Source organism: Perca fluviatilis, chromosome 2 (assembly GCF_010015445.1).
Source record: "Perca fluviatilis chromosome 2, GENO_Pfluv_1.0, whole genome shotgun sequence".
Classification (NCBI taxonomy): Eukaryota; Metazoa; Chordata; class Actinopteri; order Perciformes; family Percidae; genus Perca; species Perca fluviatilis.
The window spans coordinates 43282145-43306792 of NC_053113.1; the positions used below are offsets into that span (position 1 = coordinate 43282145).

The following is a 24648-nucleotide window of genomic DNA, read 5'->3' on the forward strand; positions in this document are numbered from 1 at the left end:
TGACGACCTAACGGATTAGAGCTAGCTCTTTAGCTCCAACTTTTGGTGAGCCGGAACACAGAGATGGAGAAGATGATCTTGGTTGAACTGGAGCAGTTTCTCAAAGTATTTGCACTTCCTCAGCACTTTGTTTGGACTTAGTCCATCGACACATGGGCAGCTTGTATGAGAGAAGGAAAAAAAAGGACAAACGATTGTCCGAAAAAGGGGTTGCAGGAAAAAGTAAAAGAAGAATATGACATACTTTATTAATCCCCGAAGGGCAAATTAAATTTTTACACTCTGTTGTTACACACATTAAACACAGGCCTTAAATACACACATGCCCAGGACATACAGTATACATGCACTAATTAGAGAGCTGTCAGAGTTAGAGGGCTGCCCTCCGGTTCCCAAGCCAAGTCCCTACGCGCTGTGCTACTGCCACTCCCTTCCTCTTCTTCTTTAAAAAGAAAAGAAGGAAGAAAAAAAGCATGCAAGTCATCTCTTACTTAAAGGTCTTGGTCCTAAAAGGGCAGTGTCCAGAGTCACTAATCCCTCCCATCACAACTTTCTGACCCTTAACATATTTTAAACTGAACTTTCTCTTTCTGATATTAAATATTTCTAGACTCACTTACCTAAATCTTATAATTGAAACCTAGAGATATGTAGCTGCAAGTAGAAAACAAACATCACTAACATTATTATTCAGCATGAAAACATAATGGAATATTGTACATTATACACATCAAAACATTGAAAAGCATCACATAATTAGTGATGAGGTCACAACAAAACTGAGGCACTCTTACATGACTATATAGATGTATATAAAGGTATTGCTTATACATATATCTATCAGTGGGGAACCTTCAGGGCCTTCTACGCCTTCAGAGAAGGCCAAAAAAAAAAATAATAATAATAAATTTAATAATACTAATAATAAAGTATTCAATAAAAATATATGTTTTTTTTTATTTCTATCTCATTTAATTTAATACAATACATTTAATAAATGTTCTCTCATCTATGTTCTAAAGTTAAAGGGGTGATAGAATGCAAAACCGATTTTACCCTGTCATAGTTGAATAACGACAGTTCGGTGGGTAAATAGGACATACATAGAAGCTCAAAATCCCATTGACACCCCTTTACTATGAAAATCTCATATTTTGAAACTGCCGCTGAAAACAGGCGAATCTCAACAAAGCTGGAAGTTGACGTCAACCTCCCAAAAACCGGAACCTTTGTCAGCCCATGGGTGTATTAAGAGAACGGTCACGCGCCAACATTTACATAGGCTACACAACTGACCTGAGATCAGGTAGTCTTCTGAATCTAGCTAGGTCACGCAGATCTCTGCTATTCCATTACAAAATTCACTTCTGAATCTTTTTTATGCAATAAATCTACTATGTCAATGTCAAATATGGGCCGCTTTACGAAAATGGATGGCTAATTGCAAATTTTGTCCGACTGTGTGTCGGAGTTCAGCGCCGGTGCTGCCTGTGTAGCTGCCTCGCCGCCCGGCCTGCCTTCCTTCACAGACCCCAGCCTGCTGTGAGATACTTGGAGCTGCGTCACGACTGGCAGCCCACTGCACTCCATACCCGCGCAAAGTCACCGTCTCTTGGGCTAATCATTCTATCACCCCTTTAAGCTTTCTGTCAAGTTCATGTCCTGAAAACATGTTATCCAATCAGAATCGTCTGTCTCTACTAAGGCCCGGTTAGCTGGCTCATTCATTGGTTAGGACTTCACGAATCCCGGGGAAGGCCAAGCTATGTGTTTTGGTGTGAAGAGTGACGGGCAAATCGACCAATCACGCTTTAATTTCAAGTGGGCGGGAAAAAAACAAAAGATCGTAGGCCTTCATGAAGTCCGAATCTCTGCAGAGTGGTGAAAGCGGTTGAGAGACAGAGTTAAATGGCGGAAGACGAAAGTGACATTGTGGCTAGCTTGATAGCATCGCCTTTTTCAAGGCGGCATTTCACAGAAAAACTTGAAATAATAAAAAACGGAAGACCAACTCCAGCACTGGAATTAAAAGAAAAGGTTAAGAAAGTGGAAAGGCATTTCAAGACCGAAAATTATCAGCGATATCCATGGATGACGGGCTGTAAGAAAACAAACAGGCTGTACTGCTAGAGTTGTTTACTTTTTACAGCTGACAAGTCATCCACCTGGGTAAGCGGCGGATTTGTCAGCCTAACAAATCTGACAAAGTCAGCCCACCGACATCAAGATTCTGCGGCACACCTGCAAGCTACGGTCAGTTTGAAAACTTTTGGGGACACATGAGTTGATCTTCAGCTAGATGAGCAGCGCCGTAATCATACTACGGCCCACAACAACAAGGTCAGGCAGAACAGAGAGATCCTGAAACGTCTCATCGATGTCGTCACATTTCTTGGAAAGCAAGACCTGGCATTTCGAGGACATGATGAGAGTAAAGATTCGGAAAACAAGGGGAACTACTTGGAGTTGCTGGAGATTTTGGAGGGGTATGACAGCCCTCTGCGCTGTCATCTGGATTCGGCCACTGTTTTCATCAGCACCTCCAGCAAAATTCAGAATGACCTGATTCAATCGGTGGCAGATGTAATGACCGAAACAATGAGGGAGGAGGTGAGGAACACGCCTTTTGTCTCCGTTATGGTAGACGAGACAACTGACGTAAGTAACACTGCTCAGATGTCATATGTCCTGCGTTACACCACTGACGGTGGTGTGAAGGAACGCTTTTCCAGTTTGGTGATGTCAGTTTAAGTGGCAGAAGCCAGTGGCGCTATCTCAACGTTTTGGAGTTTCTGGAGGACTATGCCTGCACCAATAAGGTAATTGCCCAGTGTTACGATGGAGCTGCAGTCATGGCTTCTGGACTGAATGGGGTCCAAGCTAAAATAAAGCAAAAAATACCACAAGCTCTCTTCATTCACTGTTATGCGCACTCTCTGAACCTCATCATGTCACTAAGTGCTGCTAAAATCAAAGAGTGCAACATTTTTTTCTCCCACCTAAGTGGCCTCGCAGCCTTTTTCTCAAAGTCAGCTAAACGCACGAAACTCCTGGATGAAATATGCCAGCGAAGACTGCCCAGAGTGACTCCAACACGGTGGAACTTTTCATCACGTTTGGTTTGCACTGTGTATGAGCGGAGAGAACTCTTGGAGCTCTTTGAATTCATTGTTGACAACCACAATGATTTTGATGATGATGTTGTTCACAGCGCTGATGGATACAGTGCACTGCTGACGGGCTTCGAGTTCTGCTTTCTCCTCGCCACATTCAACTCCGTGTTCGCATACTCCGACGTGCTCTTTGGGATCTTGCAGAATAAGGAGTATGACATGCAGTTCTGTTTGTCCAGCATCAAGGGCTTTTGCAGCACCACAGAGAGAAAAAATGCCAAGAAAAAAAAGGGGGAGTTCTCTATGCCAAATTTGACTCCATCTATGAGGACACTGTGCGCGAAGTCGGGGTTCCCAGCGAGCGCAGGGCACGGAGAGTTTGAGATGTGCGCGCAGCGTACCAGCAGCTACACAGTGAAATCCTGGACAACATTCTCACTCAGCTGAGGAACAGGTTCAAGGATCATGAAAAACTCATGTTCCTTGCCCTTCTGGACCCCAAGAAGTTTGTCTCATACAGAGAAAACTTCCCCAACTCTGAGTTTCAGAGCCTCGCGGAAAACTACGGGCTGCATTTTGACCTCTCCAGGCTCAAAACTGAACTGACGGTCATGTACAACATGGCAAACTTTGAGGCAAGGAGCCCATCAGACCTGCTGCACTTTCTGACTCGTAAAGAGCTGACTGAGAGGATGCCGCAACTGTATCACCTCACCTGCCTGGTGCTGACCATCCCCGTGTCCACCTCCTCCGTGGAGCGGGCTTTCTCGGCTCTGAAGCGCATCAAGACGCACGCCAGGAACAGTACTGGACAGGATCGGCTGGGAGCTTTGGCACTGATGTCCATAGAGAAAGGACTTCTTTTGGAGCTCAAATCAAAGGACAAACTTTATGACGCCGCCATCGCTCACTTCACAAAGAAAGACCGACGAATGGACTTCGTTTTCGTGTAAAGTAGGCCTATGTTCTAAGCCACCTTGATTATTATTTCAAGGGATTAAGATTACTGGCCAAGTGGACATTCAGGAATTTGTATTCATTGCGGAGGTTGTCCCAGCGCAAATTGCCTTTAATTCAATATGTAATCAATCAATATATCAAACGTATCAGAAGTGTGTGGTTGGATTTTTGTTTTTAGAGGGTTTTTATTCCCCCATGCTCACTTGTCTGTCCCTTTCCCTGTGGAGAATTAAGTGTGACTTTAATTTATGCACTATGCGTAATTCCACAAGGAGAGGGCATTTGCACTTCATTGCAACTTTAAAACATAGTCTTTGTATTACCAGCTTTGTGTAACTTTTGGCGTATTGTGATTTTGAAATTGTATTGTAGATTGATGATGCTCATGAATTTATTTGTCAATGTGTGAATGATTTGTAATGCGCCGTGATTTCATAGCGCTGTCCGTGGTGATGAAATGAGCCTCGGTGTCTGTGTCGGCAGCGTCACGGGGTGACATTCTGGGTGACCTAATTTTATATTTCCAGATTTGGGCTTTAGAGCATGTTTATTTAATTTCAACTATGTAGCCTAAATGGTCTCCAGTTTTCTGAAGTTAATGTTGAGAATGTTTCTTTTTGCGGAGAATGTTATTGTAGTTATGGTCTATTTGTTTACATCCTTGTCATCGTTAATTAAAGGATTGCACTTGTTTAACCCTTTCAATTAATCGTACTGTTGCTTTTTTCCGCAAGGATTTTTTTTCTCGGCGGTGATAGCCGAGGTGAAGGCCCAGCTGTAGTACTCACGGTTCGCCACTGATATCTATGTATAGCGTATCTGTGTATGAAGGATTGAAACAGAGAATAACAGATCAGAACTTTAATTATGTAAAGCGCTGCAGCAACGTGTGGTTGTATGCACGGTAGCCGGACATGCTGCTGATGACGGCATAAGGAGACGTCGAGCTTAGTCACACAATCATGCTGGCGGCACGCCAGTGTAACATAGTTGAATGGGTTCAGGTAAAATTCTACTAAATTGGCACAACTACGCCACTTACTGTTAAAAGCAGTACCTGCTTCGAGTAGTTGTAGCGCAGCATTATGGGAAATTCCTCACAGCAACGGAGGATTTCCAACAAGGTAACATGTCTGTGAATGCTCGTGGACAATATAGCGTTAACTACTTGAAAAGCACTTAAAAGTTGACCCAGTTTGCTTGGTTAGATATAATAATTGTTTGAAGTTAATTTGGCAGTGGTTGTATTTAGTATCCAGCCGTTTTATTAATGTTTAACCACTCGAAAAATATTTCCTGCATGCTAACTAGCACCTACATGTCCCGTCTTTCCAGACAGAGCATGCTAGCTGTTGTCCTTTGAGATGAGCATTCACACACTGTTGTCTTCCATTGTAAATGCAGGGGTCCGTTCCAGGAAGGAGTTTTAACAAACTCTGAGTCTAACCCTGATGTCTGAGTTGATTTACCCTGAGATGGGAAACTCTGAGTTTTCGGTTCCAGAACAGCTGATTTGAGTTGGTTCAATCAATTCAGAGTAGGTTCACTCAGGGTTACGCGTGTGCACAACCACTATAAAAATGCAGCATGAATGGAGCCATGATTCTACGATTCACCATGGTAACAACCACAAACAAACCAGTCGGCGGAAATACTCATGCACACAAACAGCGAGTTTGAACATGCATTTTGTTAAAAAAGCAAGACAGCGGTTGCTGCTGCAAAAGAGAGAGAATTGGTGTGGGAGAAAATTGCTGCTTATGTCAATGCCTAAGTATTAACAGTGTATTAATTTCATATTTAATCACAGTTAACTTATAATATTACTGGTGAAAACTGGAATTGTATTACACCTATAATTTAAGTAATAATCCTGTGGGCGAAAAAGTAAACTATAGGCCTACTAATCCCATTCTGAGGCTGCAGCACCATGATCATTAACAGAACTATAATGTATAATCATTTATTTCTTTTTAATGCCTTCACTGGTTTGTGTCCAGGGAACACTACAAAAACTTTTAAAAAAACATTTCAGAGCGAGTCACACTTTTCTGACGGCTCTGCATACAGTGGCTTTACTATTACAGTATGATCCGCTACACTGTTATAAAGAAAACTGCAGTCTGAAAGAAAACGACACAAAGAATCTGCTTGGATGTTAAAGCCTGTCCACAATGGTTGATGTTAGTGATATGAGGACAGATAAGGTATCTACATATCTGATGGACTGTGAAAAAAATATCTCTCAAATCGGTTATGTGGAAATGAAAATACATCTATAGTCGGGACATATCATCGCCTAACGTAAACTCTGTGAATTAATACAGCTTTTTCATCAAAGGGATTGTCGACAAAAGGACGACATGTTTGAGAAAAAAACGTTTTATAATCTGCCTAACATAAACCAATACGTTTTTTTTTATCCATGCAGATAACAAACTGCATTAAAATGCGCCTGATACAGACTGAATGAATGAATAAGGAAATGAGTTTCTCTCAGAGGTTTCTTGAAGAAAACCTGCTCCTGACCAGGTTAGGTTCACAGACTCAGTTACCATAGTAACTGACTCTGAGGTTAAGTTACCTCTCTTTCAGAAACGGAAAACCCAGAGTTTCCCTCATCTCAGGGTTAACAAACTCAGAATTTTCACTAAACCTGCTTTCTGGAATGGGCCTCTGGTACGTTGCAGTATGTTGTATGTTGCTGTAGTCAGTGGTGAAATGTTTTGTGAGATATTTACTGTTGTTTTATACTGTGGGAAAAGTTCAGCACATAATTATTGTTAACTGTTAAAATACTGAAAAGGATATAAAAAAAGTAACAGTCTAGTATGAAGAAGCCATGTTACGAAAAAAGGTGAAATGAGAAAACGGCGACACAGACGACAGATGAAACGCAAGAACTTGTGTGAAACTGAGACCATTGTGTAAAATAATTCTAAATATTGCCTGTCATTAATAATGTGAAGAATTCAAAAGCCATTTAATACAAAAGCACCTTTTTTGATTGACCTGCGCTGAAAAACAGACAAAATAAAACAAGATAGTATCTAAATTCAAATAAACATATATTTGCAAAAAGAAAACTCAAATACAGTACGTTCTATAATGATATTTGCATGTCATGGAATTTATTCTCATAAGTAAATACAAGTACAAATAATGCTATTTAATGTTATAACTGATCCTATTTTCGTTGCCTCCGTCTGGCGGAGCACATCATTTTAATTTGGTTATCATATACAGTATCATAGTGTTTTTTATATATATATATATAGTGTTTATTTATGGCTTTAGTTAATTTTATTTTATTTTTAAATGTTTGTTTTAATTATGAAGTATGTTTTAACCATCTTGAAAGGTGCAATAGAAATAAAGTTTTTCTAATATACGTTCTCCTTGCGCAGAACTATTTATCATTTACAATTCAATTAATTCCGACACTTGTGCTTATTAGATAGAATCAAATTAATGGGTATAAAAAGGCATCACATCACAATGCTTAATGACGCACAATGGCTGATTTTGCACTGTTGGAAGATATGGCAAATCGAGACAGACAGCAAGAAGACTTTAGCCACTCATCCTGTCCTGTTGGATTTCTGTGCTGTTTTGGGCCCAGCGTAACAGAGAGGAGCACTTGGAGAAACCATGCCGTGCCAGTCCCACTTCAAGAGGGGTCAGCTCCGGTGTCCCCAACCTTCGTGGCAAAAACACTTTCTCGGTGTAGCACTAGGCGCTTTTTTGGTATTAACTTTAATATCAGACCCTTTCTTTTTAATTTGGGCCACTGTGTCTGCAACATGTTGTCACTCTACAGCTTTTTTGGCATTAGTAATGCCCACACTGTACCCTCCAAAAAGCATGTTTTCCTCTTTTCCACCTCTCCAATAAGAACTTAAACTTCACATTGAGTGAAATTCCTTGGTTTTCTTTTCCTCTCTGCGTTTGTCATGTCGTCGGTATGACTGACTATTAATTGGGGGCGTTTCACTGACTATTTAGTGTAATAGGCAACTATGGGCGTGACATGAAGCCGACAAAGCTGCGCCACATTTAGAGTTGATTGTGATGTATAAATTGAAACTGGTGTAGGAGTGCACACGGTTTCATAAATCTGAATATTTTTGCGCACAGGCACTTTCTGTATTTCGTCCGTAGGCCACCTTTTGACGTGAATCCTACGCACAGTTTTATAAATGAGGTGAAGGGGCCATATGTTGTTGTCAAAAATGGTCATAAAGTGGAAATTCTGTCCTGGGTTTTCCACAAAGGCTATTCACGCTACAAATGTTTAAAATATTGTATTACGTTTTTATGCTAAATAATAATGTTAACCATGTTTGTATTCTACATGCAGCTAAATATCTCTAGGTTTCAATTATGGGAGTTAGGTGAGTGAAACTAGGGATATTTAATGTCAAAAAAAGAAATATTAGTTCAGAATTAATATCAGGGAAGTTAAGGGCAAGAGATCTTTGACACTACCCTTGGACCAAGACCTTTAAATAGAGACGTCACCGGAATGGCATGCTCTTTCTTTTCTTCTTCTCTTTTTACAAATCTGTTAATGTTTCTGTGTGCGTCTCAATGACCTTGTGGCCGAGACCCCCTGCTGACAACACCTCTCTGGTAACCATCTGGTTGTGACCTGACACTTCACCTACTGCTGCAGAGAGAGACAGAAATGACCAGGCAAAACTGCTCCAAAGGAAAGAACAAGCTAAGGAAAGCGAGTTTCTCAGGCCCTTCAGGACAGACAAGGCCTCCCACCGTCATCCTCCCGCAGGCAGTGTCATGGACATCCATCCATCCAAGTTGGTCGAACTTTGCTTACCTATTAGGGTTGATGCTCTCCTGGTTTTGTAAATAAAGATTTTGGGCAATTTGGGCTCTCAGTAGTATAGTCTCCCTTTCAAATCTCAGCAGCTGTGTTGGTTTAATACAAAACAATTCCTATTAAGTCGGGACATTGTGTAAAACGTAAATAAAAACAGAATACAATGATTTTCAAATCCTTTTCAACCTATATTCAGTTGAATACACAACAAAGACAAGATATTTAATGTTCAAACTGATACATTTTATTGTTTTTTTGTGACTATTCACTCATTTTGAATTTGATGCCTGCAACACGTTCCAAAAAAGCCGGGAAAGGGGGCATGTTTACCACTGTGTTACATCACCTTTTCTTTTAACAACCCTCAATACGCATTTGGGAACTCAGGGCACTAATTGTTGAAGCTTTGTAGGTGGAATTATTTCCCATTCTTGCTTGATGTGCAACTTCAGTTGCTCAACAGTATGGGGTCTCCATTGTTGTATTTTGCGCTTCATAATGTGCCACACAATTTCAATGGGAGACAGGTCTGGACTTTAAGCAGGCCAGTCTAGTACCCGCACTCTTTTATAACGAAGCCACACTGTTGTAACACATGCAAAATGTGGCTTGACATTGTCTTGCTGAGGACTAGCAGGGACATCCCTGAAAAAGACTTTACCTGGATGGCAGCATATGTTGTTCCAAAACCTGTATATACTTATCAGCATTAATGGTGCCTTCACAGATGTGCAAGTTGCCCATGCCATGGGCATTAATACTCCCCCATACCATCACAGATGCTGGCTTTTGAACTTTGCACTGATAACAATCTGGACGGTCCTTTTCCTCTTTGGCCTGGAGGACATGACGTCCATCATTTCCAAAAAACAATTTGAAATGTTTCAAGTGTGTTCAGCCCACGTGGTAATATCCTTTACATAATTGTATGTCTCTTTTGCAGACTGATCTCATAAAGTGGCGTATATATGACACGCCAATTCGTATGCGGTTTTTGTGTGTTATCAAGATGCATAATCGCTTTCCCCAATGTTTCTTTCCTAAACCGAGCCATTCATTGTTTTCCTAAGCATGTGACGTTGGTCACTGTCGTGTTTTTGTCGTTTGTTCTTTTCCTAAACCCAACCTTTTTTTTTTTACACGTGTGACATTGTTCTCACGATAAGACGCCACGTGGCGACGCCATGTTTACATCCGCTGTATACAGTGTAGACATACACATGGATAGCTCAAAATGCGTACAGATAACACGCCATTTGGCTTTATGAAAGTGGCGTGTATGTTTACGCAAAGTCATGATGCCATGTTGTGTAGTGTATTCAATTGAATATAGGTTAGAAAAGATTTGCAATTCTGTTTATATTTACGTTTAACACAATGTCCCAACTTCATTGGAATTGGGGTTTGTACATCTTGCAAATACCTGTTTACTGTTTATTTATCCAATAATCTGTTATTTTTCATTCATTCATTTACGTAGGTGTTTACTCAGTAGTGTGTATTCCTAGTAGTTAAATACATTTTTCATTTATATAGACCTTGATTACGTGTTCTTGTATGTTTGAAGTATATTACTGTGCACAGTCATGGATTTGTAGCAAACCTTCAGGTTATGAGATTGAATCAACTTGGTTTATCAGTGTTTCTCTCTTCTGGTAAAATACTATAATTCTATCAAAATGTGAATCACTTTAACTAAAGCACAGTTGCCCAAGTTAGTCTCCTCTATTTTACTTTTTTGCTTGCTTCAAACAGGCCGTTGTCATAACAAGCACACAGACTGTGTATACTGCATTATGCAGAACATATCCATAATTAGGACTCACTGATGAGTTTCATTCACAAAACATAATGCAAAACTATGTATAGCAGAATGACTCACCGGATCAAATACCAGCATCCTACAGAGGAGGTGGACAGCTTCATGGGTTGCTTGGCTAGACAGTGTGTACAGAACAGGAAGGGATGGCTGCAGACAAAACAAACATCACAACATCAACCATCCTTCCGTTGTCTCTTTTAGCTTCTGGTATATATTATTAACATGTGTATCAAATAATTGCGGTTCTTAAAAATGTGTTGACAGATTATTTACACTTTAAACAAACCACCACACTTCAAATATTAAAACTTCTTTTCAGTGTTTTATATCTTTAATAAAACCAAATTGCTAGAATCATTTAAAGGACTGTAAAAAATGATGCTTTGTTCAATGAGGCCCAACCGTGCACCATGTACAGCTCTTGCACGTGGAGGCGTGGCTTCAGCAGGGAGCATTCTTGGATGTTGACATAGGGAACGTGGTTGCAGGAATTGGCGGTGCCTAATGTTACTGCAGGAGGCAGGGCCTGTACAGACACTAAGGGCCTTTCCCAATTTCCACTTTGTGCATCCCAGATTCCTCTCCTTGCTTTCCCTCCTCACATGTAGTTCCACCCACAGGATTTGAGCCAAAGAGGAAAGAAAGCAAGTCAAGTGCTGTATTTCATTAGGGTCTCACCTTCACTTCCCTGGACACACCTGTCGTTGTTCACAGACTGTAAGGATCGACCGCCAGTTGTAGGCTTAGCACTACTGCTTTAAGTGTGTTTATTTTCCATGTTATATCCCTGTTTTTCTGTTCAATCTATGTCTGCTTATGTCCTGCAATTTTAGTTATTGTAAAGTAGCCTATTTCTTGTATAAAGGGACTAAACAAATATTTAGAATAGTATAAATAAGTATTATTACTGCTTTTTACACATAATATTTATCTGTAGACTCATTTCAATGAGGCTTGGTAATCAGCTGCAAGAGTTTCTGTAGAAAGTTAGAAAGTTTGTGATCTGTATCATAATTAAATATGTTACTGGTTATATCTTGCAAAAACAGAATTTCTTCCATGCATTTACAGATAGCGTTGGAAGAAATCACACATACAACTAGTTGTATAGTACAGGCCAAAAGTTTGGACACACCTTCTCATTCAATGTATTGTAGATTCTCACTGAAGGCATCAAAACTATGAATGAACACGTGGAATTATGTACTTATATTCTTATATTCTAGTTTCTTCAAAGTAGCCACCCTTTGCTCTGATTACTGCTTTGCACACTCTTGGCATTCTCTTGATGAGCTTCAAGAGGTAGTCACCTGAAATGTTTTTCCAACAGTCTTGAAGGAGTTCCCAGAGATGCTTAGCCCTTTGCCTTCACTCTGCGGTCCAGATCACCCCAAACCATCTCGATTGGGTTCAGGTCCGGTGACTGTGGAGGCCAGGTCATCTGGAGCAGCACTCCATCACTCTCCTTCTTGGTCAAATAGCCCTTACACAGCCTGGTGGTGTGTTTGGGGTCATTGTCCTGTTGAAAAATAAATGATGGTCCAACTAAACGCAAACCGGATGGGATGGCATGTCGCTGCAGGATGCTGTGGTAGCCATGCTGGTTCAGTATGCCTTCAATTTTGAATAAATCCCCAACAGTGTCACCAGCAAAGCACCCCCATACCATCACACCTCCTCCTCCATGCTTCACGGTGGGAACCAGGCATGTAGAATCCATCAGTTCACCTTTTCTGCGTCGCATAAAGACACGGCGGTTGGAACCAAAGATCTCAAATTTGGACTCATCAGACCAAAGCACAGATTTCCACTGGTCTAATGTCCATTCCTTGTGTTTCTTGGCCCAAACAAACCTCTTCTGCTTGTTGCCTCTCCTTAGCAGTGGTTTCCTAGCAGCTACTTGACCATGAAGGCCTGATTCGCGCAGTCTCCTCTTAACAGTTGTTCTAGAGATGTGTCTGCTGCTAGAACTCTGTGTGGCATTCATCTGGTCTCTAATCTGAGCTGCTGTTACCTTGCGATTTCTGACGCTGGTGACTCGGATGAACTTACCCTCAGCAGCAGAGGTGACTCTTGGTCTTCCTTTCCTGAGGCGGTCCTCATGCTTGATGGTTTTTGCGACTGCACTTGGGGACACATTCAAAGTTTTCGCAATTTTCCGGACTGACTGACCTTCATTTGTTAAAGTATGATGGCCACTCATTTCTCTTTACTTAGCTGATTGGTTCTTGCCATTAAATGAATTCTAACAGTTGTCTAATAGGGCTGTCGGCTGTGTATCAACCTGACTTCTGCACAACACAACTGATGATCCCGCTCCCAACCCCATTAATAAGGGAAAAAAATCCACTAATTAATTAACTAATTACAAGGCACACCTGTGAAGTGAAAACCATTTCAGGTGACTACCTCATGAAGCTCATTGAGAGAACAGCTAGGGTTTGCAGCGCTATCAAAAAAGCAAAGGGTGGCTACTTTGAGGAATCTAAAATGTATTTTCATTACCACATAACCGATTTGAGAGGTATTTTTATCACAGTCCATTAGATATGTAGATACCTTATCCGTCCTCATATCACTAACATCAACCATCGTGGACAGGCTTTAGCATCGAAGCAGATTCTTTGTGTCGCATTACGTTTTTTGCAAACGGCAGTTTTCTTTATAACAGTGTAGTGGATCATACTGTAATAGTAAAGCCACTGTATGCAGAGCCGTCAGAAAAGTCTGACTTGCTCTGAAATGTTTTTTAAACGTTTTGTAGTGTTCCCTGGACACAAACCAGTGAGAGCCATTAAAAATAAATAAATGATTATACATTATAGTTCTGTTAATGATCATGGTGCTGCAGCCTCAGAATGGGATTAGTAGGCTATAGCTTACTTTTTCGCCCGCAGGATTGCACCTAAATGAAATTATAGGTGTAATACAATTCCAGTTTTCACCAGTGATATTATAAGTTAACTGTGATTAAATATGAAATTAATACACTGTTAAGGCTTACGCATTGACTCGAGCAGCAATTTTCTCCCACACCAATTCTCTCTCTTTTGCAGCAGCAGCCACTGTCTTGCTTTTTTAACAAAATGCATGTTCAAACTCGCTGTTTGTGCCGACCCGTTTGTTTGTGGTTGTTACCATGGTGAATCGTAGAATCATGGCTCTATTCATACTGCCTTTTTATAGTGGTTGTGCTCGCGCGTAACCCTGAGTGAACCTACTCCGAGTTGATTGAACCAACTCAAATCAGCTGTTCTGGAACCTAAAACCCATCTCAGGGTAAATCAACTCAGACATCAGGGTTACACTCAGTTTATTAAACCTCCTTCCTGGAACGGACCCCTGCATTTACAATGAAAGACAACAGTGTGTGAATGCTCATCTCAAAGGACAACAGCTAGCATGCTCTGTCTGGAAAGACGGGACATGTAGGTGCTAGTTAGCATGCAGAAAATATTTTTTCGAGTGGTTAAACATTAATAAAACGTCTGGATACAACCACTACCAAATTAACTTCAAACAATTATTATATCTAACCAAGCAAACTGGGTCAACTTTTAAGTATAGTTGATTGAACCAACCCAAATCAGCTGTTCTGGAACCTAAAACCCTTCTCAGGGTAAATCAACTCAGACATCAGGGTTACACTCAGTTTGTTAAACCTCCTTCCTGAAACTGCTATTTCTCGAGCATTTCTCTAAGGATGCACTTACAAGTGAAGCTGTGTATTAGACAGTAGCTCTGCTATGTTTACATTTTTGGAGAAGGTTAATGTTATTTCTCTCATTAAATAGGTCTTATTTCACAGACCCACTATTAATCAGAATGTTAATTTATATTATCCAACCGGCCAGAATCCATGGGGCCACGGATTATCTCTCTCCATCTTTTCCTTTCTCTCTCACATCTTTTTGTTTACATGCCACAGGTGAAAACTAAGTTTTCCGCAGAGGATATAGCTCCTCGATGTGCATTTAAGGAATTGGGATGTCCTTCAAGATGGCGTGCTGAGATTGATTTCCGGGTCACAAATTGGAGGATAAAGGAGTCGAGGAGGCACAAATTCGGGAATCGAGAAAGGCAGAGGGTTCTGATGTTCCACAGGTGGCGTGGTTGCAGCAAGGAGCGTGACCGAAGCAGAGCTGGTATGGTGCTAATGTTGAACCCTGCGGGTATGTACATGTGGTGAAGTGAAGTGCAAGGACGGTTGATGTCTGGCTGATTGTGGTGGGCTGGTCTGGGTCTCAATAGTCCAGGGCAGATTTTTTACCTCTGTCCAGCCCTGCCTGCGGCTGGAGTATCTACTTATATGGTCATAGACAAGACTGATAATGGGTGCGGGGAAGCTTCCTAGAGAACTTTCCAGACACCATGTTTTAGAGATTATTACATGGTGTAACTGCAATGGTGCAGGGCTGCAGAATCTATGCTGTAGTATCAGCATAAAAGAAAACATCAATATCATTTAATCTTTTCATAAAGTCAGGTGGGAAAGTTCAATGCAAAATAGAATGCTTACTTGCTTTTGAGGTCCTCTGAGAATGTGTGCACGAGCGCCTTCACACGCCGTCCTCATCGCTTCCATAGAGGGAATCCCCAACAGGTCAGTGATTAAATCCAGCTACAAGCGACATGGCAAAACACATCACAGACACCAGACTAAGATAGAAAGGTTTGATTCTGCATGTCAGGACTCAGAAGATGAGGCATGCATGCACACACGCACACAATTCATAAATGTGTACAAGTTTGTTTTGACAATATCCAGCTTTTTGACAAGCATGTAAAGGTTTGAAGATTTGTACATGTAATAAGGTGTGTTGGGAAAATATTCCACTGACTTGTGGTCACAAAAGAAAAGGATGATTGGGAATAATGCATTCTCCTCTAGTGGTTGGCTCGGTTGGCTCATGTTTTTTCTGAATTGAGCTTAATAAACATTTTTAAAGGAGGTGCAGCTGCATTATGGATGTTTTTTTAGAGTAAGCAAACATTCAAAGGCATTATCAAATATTTAAACTTTAAAGTATTGCACTTGCTGAGTATTTTTGCAGTGGTGATATTTCTCTTTTTTTTGTCATGGATCTTAAGGGCTGTTTTATGATTCAAGTTCTTAAAGCGCAATATTATACTCATTTTCAGGTTCATAACTGTATTTTAAGGTTGTACCAGAATAGGTTTACATGGTTTAATTTTCAAAAAACACCATATTTTTGTTGTACTGCACAGCTCTCTCTCACTGCTGCAGATCCTCTTTTCACCTGGTTTCTGTTTTAGCTACAGAGTGAGACCTCTTTTCATCTTCTTCTTCTGTACTATCTTTGATTGCACTCGCACATGCGCAGTAGCTCAGATGTAGAGCATGTCAGCTAGCTAATTCTAGAGACAGTAAAAGAAAGCCTGTTTCTCCAACTTTGGTCAGTTACAAGGCAGGATTAGCTGGGAGACTTCTAAATGAGGGCGCACATGTACAGTGCCTTGCGAAAGTATTCGGCCCCCTTGAACTTTTTGACCTTTTGCCACATTTCAGGCCTCAAACATAAAGATATAAAACTGTAATTTTTTGTGAAGAATCAACAAGTGGGACACAATTATGAAGTGGAACGAAATTCATTGGATATTTCAAACTTTTTTAACAAATAAAAAACTGAAAAATTGGGCTTGCAAAATTATTCAGCCCCTTTACTTTCAGTGCAGCAAACTCTCTTCAGAAGTTCAGTGAGGATTTCTGAATGATCCAATGTTGACCTAAATGACTAATGATGATAAATAGAATCCACCTGTGTGTAATCAAGTCTCCGTATAAATGCACCTGCTCTGTGATAGTCTCAGAGGTCCGTTTAAAGCGCAGAGAGCATCATGAAGAACAAGGAACACACCAGGCAGTTCCGAGATACTGTTGTGGATAAGTTTAAAGCCGGATTTCGATACAAAAAGATTTCCCAAGCTTTAAACATCCCAAGGAGCACTGTGTAAGCGATAATATTGAAATGGAAGGAGTATCAGACCACTGCAAATCTACGAAGACCCGGCCGTCCCTCTAAACTTTCAGCTCATTCAAGGAGAAGACTGATCAGAGATGCAGCCAAGAGGCCCATGATCACTCTGGATGAACTGCAGAGATCTACAGCTGAGGTGGGAGACTCTGTCCATAGGACAACAATCAGTCATATACTGCACAAACCTGGCCTTTATGGAAGAGTGGCAAGAAGAAAGCCATTTCTTAAAGATATCCATGAAAAGTGTCGTTTAAAGTTTGCCACAAGCCACCTGGGAGACACACCAAACGTGGAAGAAGGTGCTCTGGTCAGGTGAAACCAAAATCGAACTTTTTGGCAACAATGCAAAACGTTATGTTTGGCGTAAAAGCAACACAGCTCATCACCCTGAACACACCATCCCCACTGTCAAACATGGTGGTGGCAGCATCATGGTTTGGGCCTGCTTTTCTTCAGCAGGGACAGGGAAGATGGTTAAAATTGATGGGAAGATGGATGGAGCCAAATACGGGACCATTCTGGAAGAAAACCTGATGGAGTCTGCAAAAGACCTGAGATTTGTCTTCCAACAAGACAATGATCCAAAACATAAAGCAAAATCTACAATGGAATGGTTCACAAATAAACATATCCAGGTGTTAGAATGGCCAAGTCAAAGTCCAGACCTGAATCCAATCGAGAATCTGTGGAAAGAACTGAAAACTGCTGTTCACAAACGCTCTCCATCCAACCTCACTGAGCTCGAGCTGTTTTGCAAGGAGGAATGGGCAAAAATGTCAGTCGCTCGATGTGCAAAACTGATAGAGACATACCTCAAGCGACTTACAGCTGTAATCGCAGCAAAAGGTGGCGCTACAAAGTATTAACTTAAGGGGGCTGAATAATTTTGCACGCCCAATTTTTCAGTTTTTTATTTGTTAAAAAGGTTTGAAATATCCAATAAATTTCGTTCCACTTCATGATTGTGTCCCACTTGTTGTTGATTATTCACAAAAAATTACAGTTTTATATCTTTATGTTTGAAGCCTGAAATGTGGCAAAAGGTCGAAAAGTTCAAGGGGGCCGAATACTTTCGCAAGGCACTGTAAGTAGTTCTTTTGTAGATTATGGTACACTTGTGTGTGTTGTAGCAGTGCTTTGCTATTGAGAACGACGTAGCATGCTAGCGTTAGCGTTAGCCGGCTAACGCTAGCATTAGCCGGCTAACACTAACGCTACGAGCTAACGGTTGTGGTTAGCCAGCTCATTTCGGACTGTGACGTCACTCAAAACACCATGGATGGATTTTTTTCAAAGTCTGTATGTGTGTGGAAGCACCAGAGACACAAAAGAACACCCCAAATCCCAGAAAAAAAGTGTTTTTTTCATAATATGGGCACTTTAAGGCTGCTTTACCTGCCTGAGACCAACTTGTTATGCGGTACAAAAAATGTGGAAGAATCATTGCATTTAAGTAGGTATTGGATGTCTCAATGGTAAGAGAGTTTCTTATAAAATATGTCTAAACTTTGTGAGGTTAAATTTCAGTGTGTTGCTCAGTTTTTTAACTAAGAGTCGGATCCAGGGTAACACCCAAATATTTGAATTTGTCCACATTTTTGATTTTATGCCCATTTACAAAGGCCTCAGGACATTTCCTAAGTTCGCGTCTGTTTTGAAAATTTTTAAGCAACCTCTTGGCATTTTTCCCATGAGTGTACAAGCACAGTTTCATACATACATTATTAAATCATTATCATTACATGCGAGTGGAAGGTCATTAATATATATATATATATTAAAAAGCAACGACCCTAAAACTGACCCATGTAGGACCCCTATAGTGCATGTTGTAAATGGGGATAGTGTATTGATCACCTGCCACACCTCATATTGCCAGTGAGTAGTAACGAAGTGCCTACAAATACTACATTATGTCATTAAAAAAAGACAATGTATGTATGTATACAATGTATAACAAACTTCGATGAGGCTCCACTCGCATGTATCCAAAATCGCTGCATCCTACTGATGATGACTGATGATCCTACACTAATGCTCATGAATTGGCAATACGCTTTACATATACTTTTCATAATACATTTACAATGTAATAGAGCTCAACGGTGACTGCCCACTTTTTAAACGGCTCTGGTTCCAGAAGTGATTTGTTCCCATTCAATTGCTCCATTGGCTGTTTAGAAATAATTATACAAAGTTTTTTTAAGGGGCTTAAGGTGCTCGAGAACTCACCAAAAACAGAACTTGTGTAATGTTTGATATTTTAAGGGTTTTGTGCTTGGGTGTGACAAAATGGTTTGATAGCGCCCCCTTTAAAGTTTCAAAGTTGAAGCAGCCTCCTTTAAATTTTAACGGAAATTAGTAAGAATATGTAACATGTTGAGACGTAAAAAAAAAAAGCCTGTTGGGGGTGTACCTTTAACGCAACAGAAAGTCAGTCATTTTGAATTTACTTTGCAATTTTACTGCATTTTTTTGTCTTTTCCTGGTGCTGTACTTTAACAAACTCCTCCTAGAGATTTAATCCGATCGGCTTAAAAAATTCTCATTACAATCTCAAGAACCTCACGATGTAAAGTTTTTAAAAAGAGTTTTATTGAATTATGTCGACGTGGCCGCAATTTTACGCCTTTTTTTTTTGCCTGTGGACATCTACTTGCCAATATTGACTCATAGTTATAGCGCCACATAAAAACTGAGCTGGCCTGGATGAGTGTACTTTTTTGTAGCCTGGTCAGCCCTCAAGAAAGAAATCGGAAAGGATCTGAGTATTACACTGGATGATGAGAAGTGGGACAGAATTTGGTACTGTGAAAAGGTCCAGGAATTTTGGGGATACATGATAAACTATGTCTGATTGCATGGACCCAGGTTCCATTCAGCCCTAAATTATTTGTTCTAGCAGATGGATCAATCCTAAATGCAGGGTTTTTCCTGCATAGAAAAAGGTTTTCTGCCCCCCAAAGAGGTTTTAGCTAGTGCCAAAGGACTATCAAGAGCACCAAAACATCGGATATTCAGCAGCCAGCCTCGCTCTAATAAACAGCCCTACATAAACATTAGGGCTGTTGGAACGAATACCGGAAGTCGAATATAATTCGAATATCATCTACATGCTCCCCCTGGCTGGATTATACAGTAACATGGTCTCAGTTCTGTCAGCATGACATCAAAACCTGGATGTCAACCAACCTAAGGCGCTACTCTAGAAGGTTGGATGTTGAAGAGTGTGCCATCTGCCCATCCTCTGAGGTCCGCAACCTTGGTGTAATCCTAGACTCCACCCTTTCTTTCCATATTCACATCAAATCTATCACCAAATCCACCTTTTTTCATCTTAAAAAGATTTCAAGACTATGGCCATCACTCTCTGACTCCTTGGCAGGAACCCTCATAAACGCTTTCATTACCTCCCGTTTGGACTAGTGCAATGGAGTCCTGTCTGGGGTCTCCAGCAAAACCCTAGACAGGCTCCAGTATGTCCAAAACACCAGAGTCCTCACCCACACCAAGATGTGGCAGCACTTCACCCCAACCCTCATCCATCTTCACTGGCTCCCAATTAAGTCCAGCATCAAATATAAAATCATCCTTCTCACCTACAAATCCCTCCATGCCCTGGCCCCACTGTACCTCTCCGGCCTCTTCCATCCATACACCACACCCCGAAACCTGCGGTCCTCAGATGCTGGCCTGCTCTCCATTCCCCACACCAGACTCTGTACCTTTGAAGACAGAGGGCCCTATTTTAACGATCTGAAACGCAAGTATGAAACGCCAAACGCAAGTAGTTTTGTGGGCGGATCTCGGGCGCTATTGCTATTATACCGCCGGGATAAATGACTCTTGCGCCCGACGCAAATCTAAAATGGGTTGGTCTGAAGTAGCTAGGTGTGGTTTGGGCGTAACGTGAAAATAACCAATCAGAGCGTCATCTCTCATTCCCTTTAAGAGCAGGCGCGCTTGTTCCATGGCGGACTGCTATTATGATGGCGGATTTTCCTGGCGCACGCCAGCGGGAGCTGTCCGGGATGTGGCAAAGTAATAAATGCCCGTCTTAGCCGGGTGGTGATGTTGCTACGGCCTCTCGGGCGCATCTCCTCAAGTCTGGAGAGGATTCTGCAGCCATGGAATGTGGGTCTCCAAATGCACCACCTGCACCTGTTGTGCCCCTTCCTCCTCCCCCCCACTCCATCTCCGTCCATCCGATCCACCAGGACCGCATCGCGCATTACTCCCGGACCAGATTCCGCCGGACTGTCCAATCCCACTGTAGTTCAACATCACGTCTCCTTAAGTCCTCTAATATTTCCTCATTTATGTCATCAACACATCCATGATTCATGGAAATGTGTAAAACACAACAAGCCACAAAGAATGCTGCGACTTTTTGAGGATTGTACTGTAAAATGCCTCCTGATCTATCCAAACACATGAACCGCATTTTCAGTAATATTTTTCTTTGTAATTATGTATGGTTTTCAAAAATGGGAACTGCTGTAGATGAGAGAAGTGTATGCGCGTTGTTCACACACTACATTATGGCCAAGCATGCGCCCCTAAAATAGCATCTGAATAACGCGCCACTGACTTTAGACCAGGTTTTTCCTGGTCAGTGGCAGAATTGTTTTCTGAAACTGCAAAATAGGACCACATAACGTTTGCGCCGGAACACGCCTCCTCTTTTCGCTGAACCACCCCCTGGAGCGCAAATACATTCCCTAATTTACCGACGTGCGTCTGTGGAGGGAAAAGTCCGCTGTGCGTCGGGTGCAAAATAGGAATGATACATGCGTCGGTGTACAAAGGCAATTGCGCTGAGTGCAAGATAGGGCCCAGAGTCTTTAGTGTTGCAGCCTTATCCCTCTGGAACACCCCCCCTGCAGATATTCGAAATGCTACATGCAACATTATTATTATTATATATTAGCCAGAATTAGTTCTTGCCCTTTTTTCATTACTCGTATTTTAGCCAGAATGATAACCCTTCCAGAATTATCCTTAATTTGTTTAATTATATTAAGTTGCAAGTTTTTGCTAATTAGTGTAATGACTCCCCTACTTCTGCTGGACCCCACGCTATAAACACATATCCAACCCATCCTCCACACAATTTTTCAAATTCCACACTCGACATATGCATTTCTTGCAAAAGACCACATCATGTTTGCTGCACATCAGTATAACTCCTTCGTCAACAAATCACTCCATAAAGTCCATGAATGCCAACGCCTTTCGGGGGTAACTAAATGTCTTAATTCACTCCTATTCTGAGTTTGAAGTTTCCATGAACAGTCCATGAATTTGTCACGCTTTATCTGTGTAGCCCTGGAGAAGTCTTTTTTTGTTATTCAGCTTGCCCTTATTTCTCCTTTCATGCAGTACCAGGTCTCTTTTCGAAGATCTCAGAAACCTCGCCAGAATTATTCTGGGTCTGTCTCCAGCCCCAGGCTGCTGGTCGGCAGTTCTATGTGCACGTTCAATCTCTCATTCTCCTTCAATCTCCAGCAATGTCTGAATCAGCTCCCCCAAAAACTTTACTGCATCTCTTCCTTCTTTGCCCTTGGGAATGAGCACAAAACTATTATTGCGTCGGGATCGATTTTCAAAATCTTATTTTTTTTTCTTATAGCATATCCACCTCTCTCTTACTCTCTGCTTGCTGCTGGATTATCTCATTTTTCTTCTTGGCTGTCCCGAGACTTTACACGCGATTCTTAACTGCATCCATTCTGGTGATAAGGGTGGAGAGTTTTTAATCCATTGAAACGATGGAGTGGCAAATTTCCTTTAGACACTCCAGATCGGCCTAAATCTTGTGCTGCAAATATTTTACCAATATCTGCCGGCGTCACAATAACAGCCTGTTGGACATCTGCTTCGGCAGCAGTGCCATCTTGTAGTTTACTACATCAAAGTTATTTGTATTATACTGTACATCCATGTACATGACATACATGTCCGTTTTTGGCTGTGGTGTCAGTGATGTGGCAGTTCTATTTCTGACCGTAGCAGAAAGCTCCGCTGCACTTGAGGTTCACAAATGATCAGGGAATAAAAGAGCTAAGTTACTGAAAAGCTATTTGATTCAGAAAACAGCATTGGACACAACTCAAATTTTTAGTATGCATGTATATTTTATTTTACTGTGTATGTATATATAGTATATTTATACCATTTATACATTTAATTCAATATGTAAATCAAGCATCTTGACCACAAAAAATCCCTTGAGGGTGAATAAAGTTCTCTCTTGTCTCATCTTATCCTAAGAGAGTACTCAGTTACCTGCTGAATGGGACTTTGGGCTTGGAACAGGATGCGCCGCCCCAGCAGTTCAGCAAAGATGCAGCCCACAGACCAGATATCGATGGAGTTGGAGTAATGGCGGCTCCCCATGAGGATCTCAGGAGCTCGGTAATACTGTGTTACCACTTCCTGAGTCATGTGTCGTGACTCGTCTAACTCCTCCACTCGGGCCAGGCCAAAATCACAGATCTGAAAGACAGTCATTCAGAGGTTACTACAACTGTTATAATCTTTTGTCTTCTTTTTACCGCTCACAGCTTTATTCTGACAATCGTTTTTGCTTAGTAAGTGTCTCCCCTGCTCAAATGGAAACAACCATTGTTTGTGTTGCTCATAGGGCACAATGTTACATCATGTAGCAAAGTGTACAGTGTTTCCCACACAAAGACTATACCTTGGCTTTATTTTGTGCAATTTAAAGTGCCCATTCAAAGCATAATCAGCCTTGAAACTGGCTGATTACTTGGCCTGTGGTATGGGGTCATTATTGTAGCAAAACTATTTTCAAATGTGTGTCAAGAGTTGTGCAACTGTATCTCAATCCTTGTGTGAGTAATCAAATTTGTAAATTTGTAAAATAATCTCTAAATGCGTACTGAGATCAGTGAATGTGTACAGGAGATCCGTGAATACGTAGAAAAAAAATATAAATTTGTGCATAGATATTATTGACTGAAAAGTATTTTCAGAGCTCCAAGAGCTAGAAATACAGACATGTCATCAGTCAAAACTCAGCAGGCTTTTCAATTGGTCTTTTTTTTTTACACGTGACTTTTGCTACACTCCGCTCTGCTCGCACTGTCCCTCAGTAGCAATACAGCAGACATACCACCAGTCAGCAGTAGCACCCAGTAGACCGGGCAAGACTGCCCTGTAAACAAGTAAACAGGGGAGCTGCAATTTCTAGCACTATTACATTTACATTTCTCAATGGACTTCAATGTGTTGTTTTTATATTCAATAGTTTATGATCTACATGGAGTAGAAAAAAAAAGTTTTGTCTCCAGTTAATTAGAATCGCAATAGTTTGCCTATAATCGCTTAAAGACACAACACTGTAACACACTCCTATCATGAGTGTCTAACAGCTCCGATGAAGCCAATGTGGTATAGGTATAACATGTACATGCAGCTGAGCAATGTCATGCTTACAATCACTGGGTGCTACTGTCATCTGGTGGTATGTAGGCTATATTGCTACTAAGGTACAGTGCAAGCAGATTTTTCTTCAAACACGGGAACTTTAGAAACATCTGTAAGACCTGATATTTATTTAGACTCCTTTGACCTTCCCCAAATAACTTTAACAATTTCTTTATCTAACCCATCTACCCGTCTCTTAGACCCCATCCCAACTAGGTTACTTAAAGAAGTTGAACTCTTAGTTACCACTTCCTTACTAGATATGATGAATATGTAACACAGTCGCTAAAAGTAGCTGTAATTAAACCTCTTCTTAAAAAGCCCACTCTTGAGCCAGGGGTTTAAGCCAACTATAGACCTAAATGTACATTACATGTCATTTAGGTAACACTTTTGCAAAACCACTTGAGATAAGTGTATTCCACCATGAACTTTTGCCCATCACATCCTATTACAAAGACT

General features: G+C 41.1%; 1 protein-coding gene across 3 annotated transcripts in view; it reads right to left on the reverse strand.

Moving 5' to 3' along the window:
• The window catches only part of LOC120574039 (serine/threonine-protein kinase NLK-like), a 109992-nt gene that overhangs the window by 45463 nt on the left and 39881 nt on the right, over window positions 1–24648 (reverse strand). For all 3 annotated transcript variants that reach the window (XR_005641814.1, XR_005641815.1, XM_039824045.1), the window contains exons 5-7: window positions 23023–23232; window positions 15255–15356; window positions 10796–10882 (exon numbers count right to left, since the gene is read on the reverse strand). Coding sequence is in view for 1 of the 3 variants with exons in the window: in XM_039824045.1 (XP_039679979.1) it covers window positions 10796–10882; window positions 15255–15356; window positions 23023–23232 (399 nt within the window). In the remaining 2 variants the exon portion in view is untranslated. The remainder of the gene's footprint in view (window positions 1–10795; window positions 10883–15254; window positions 15357–23022; window positions 23233–24648) is intronic.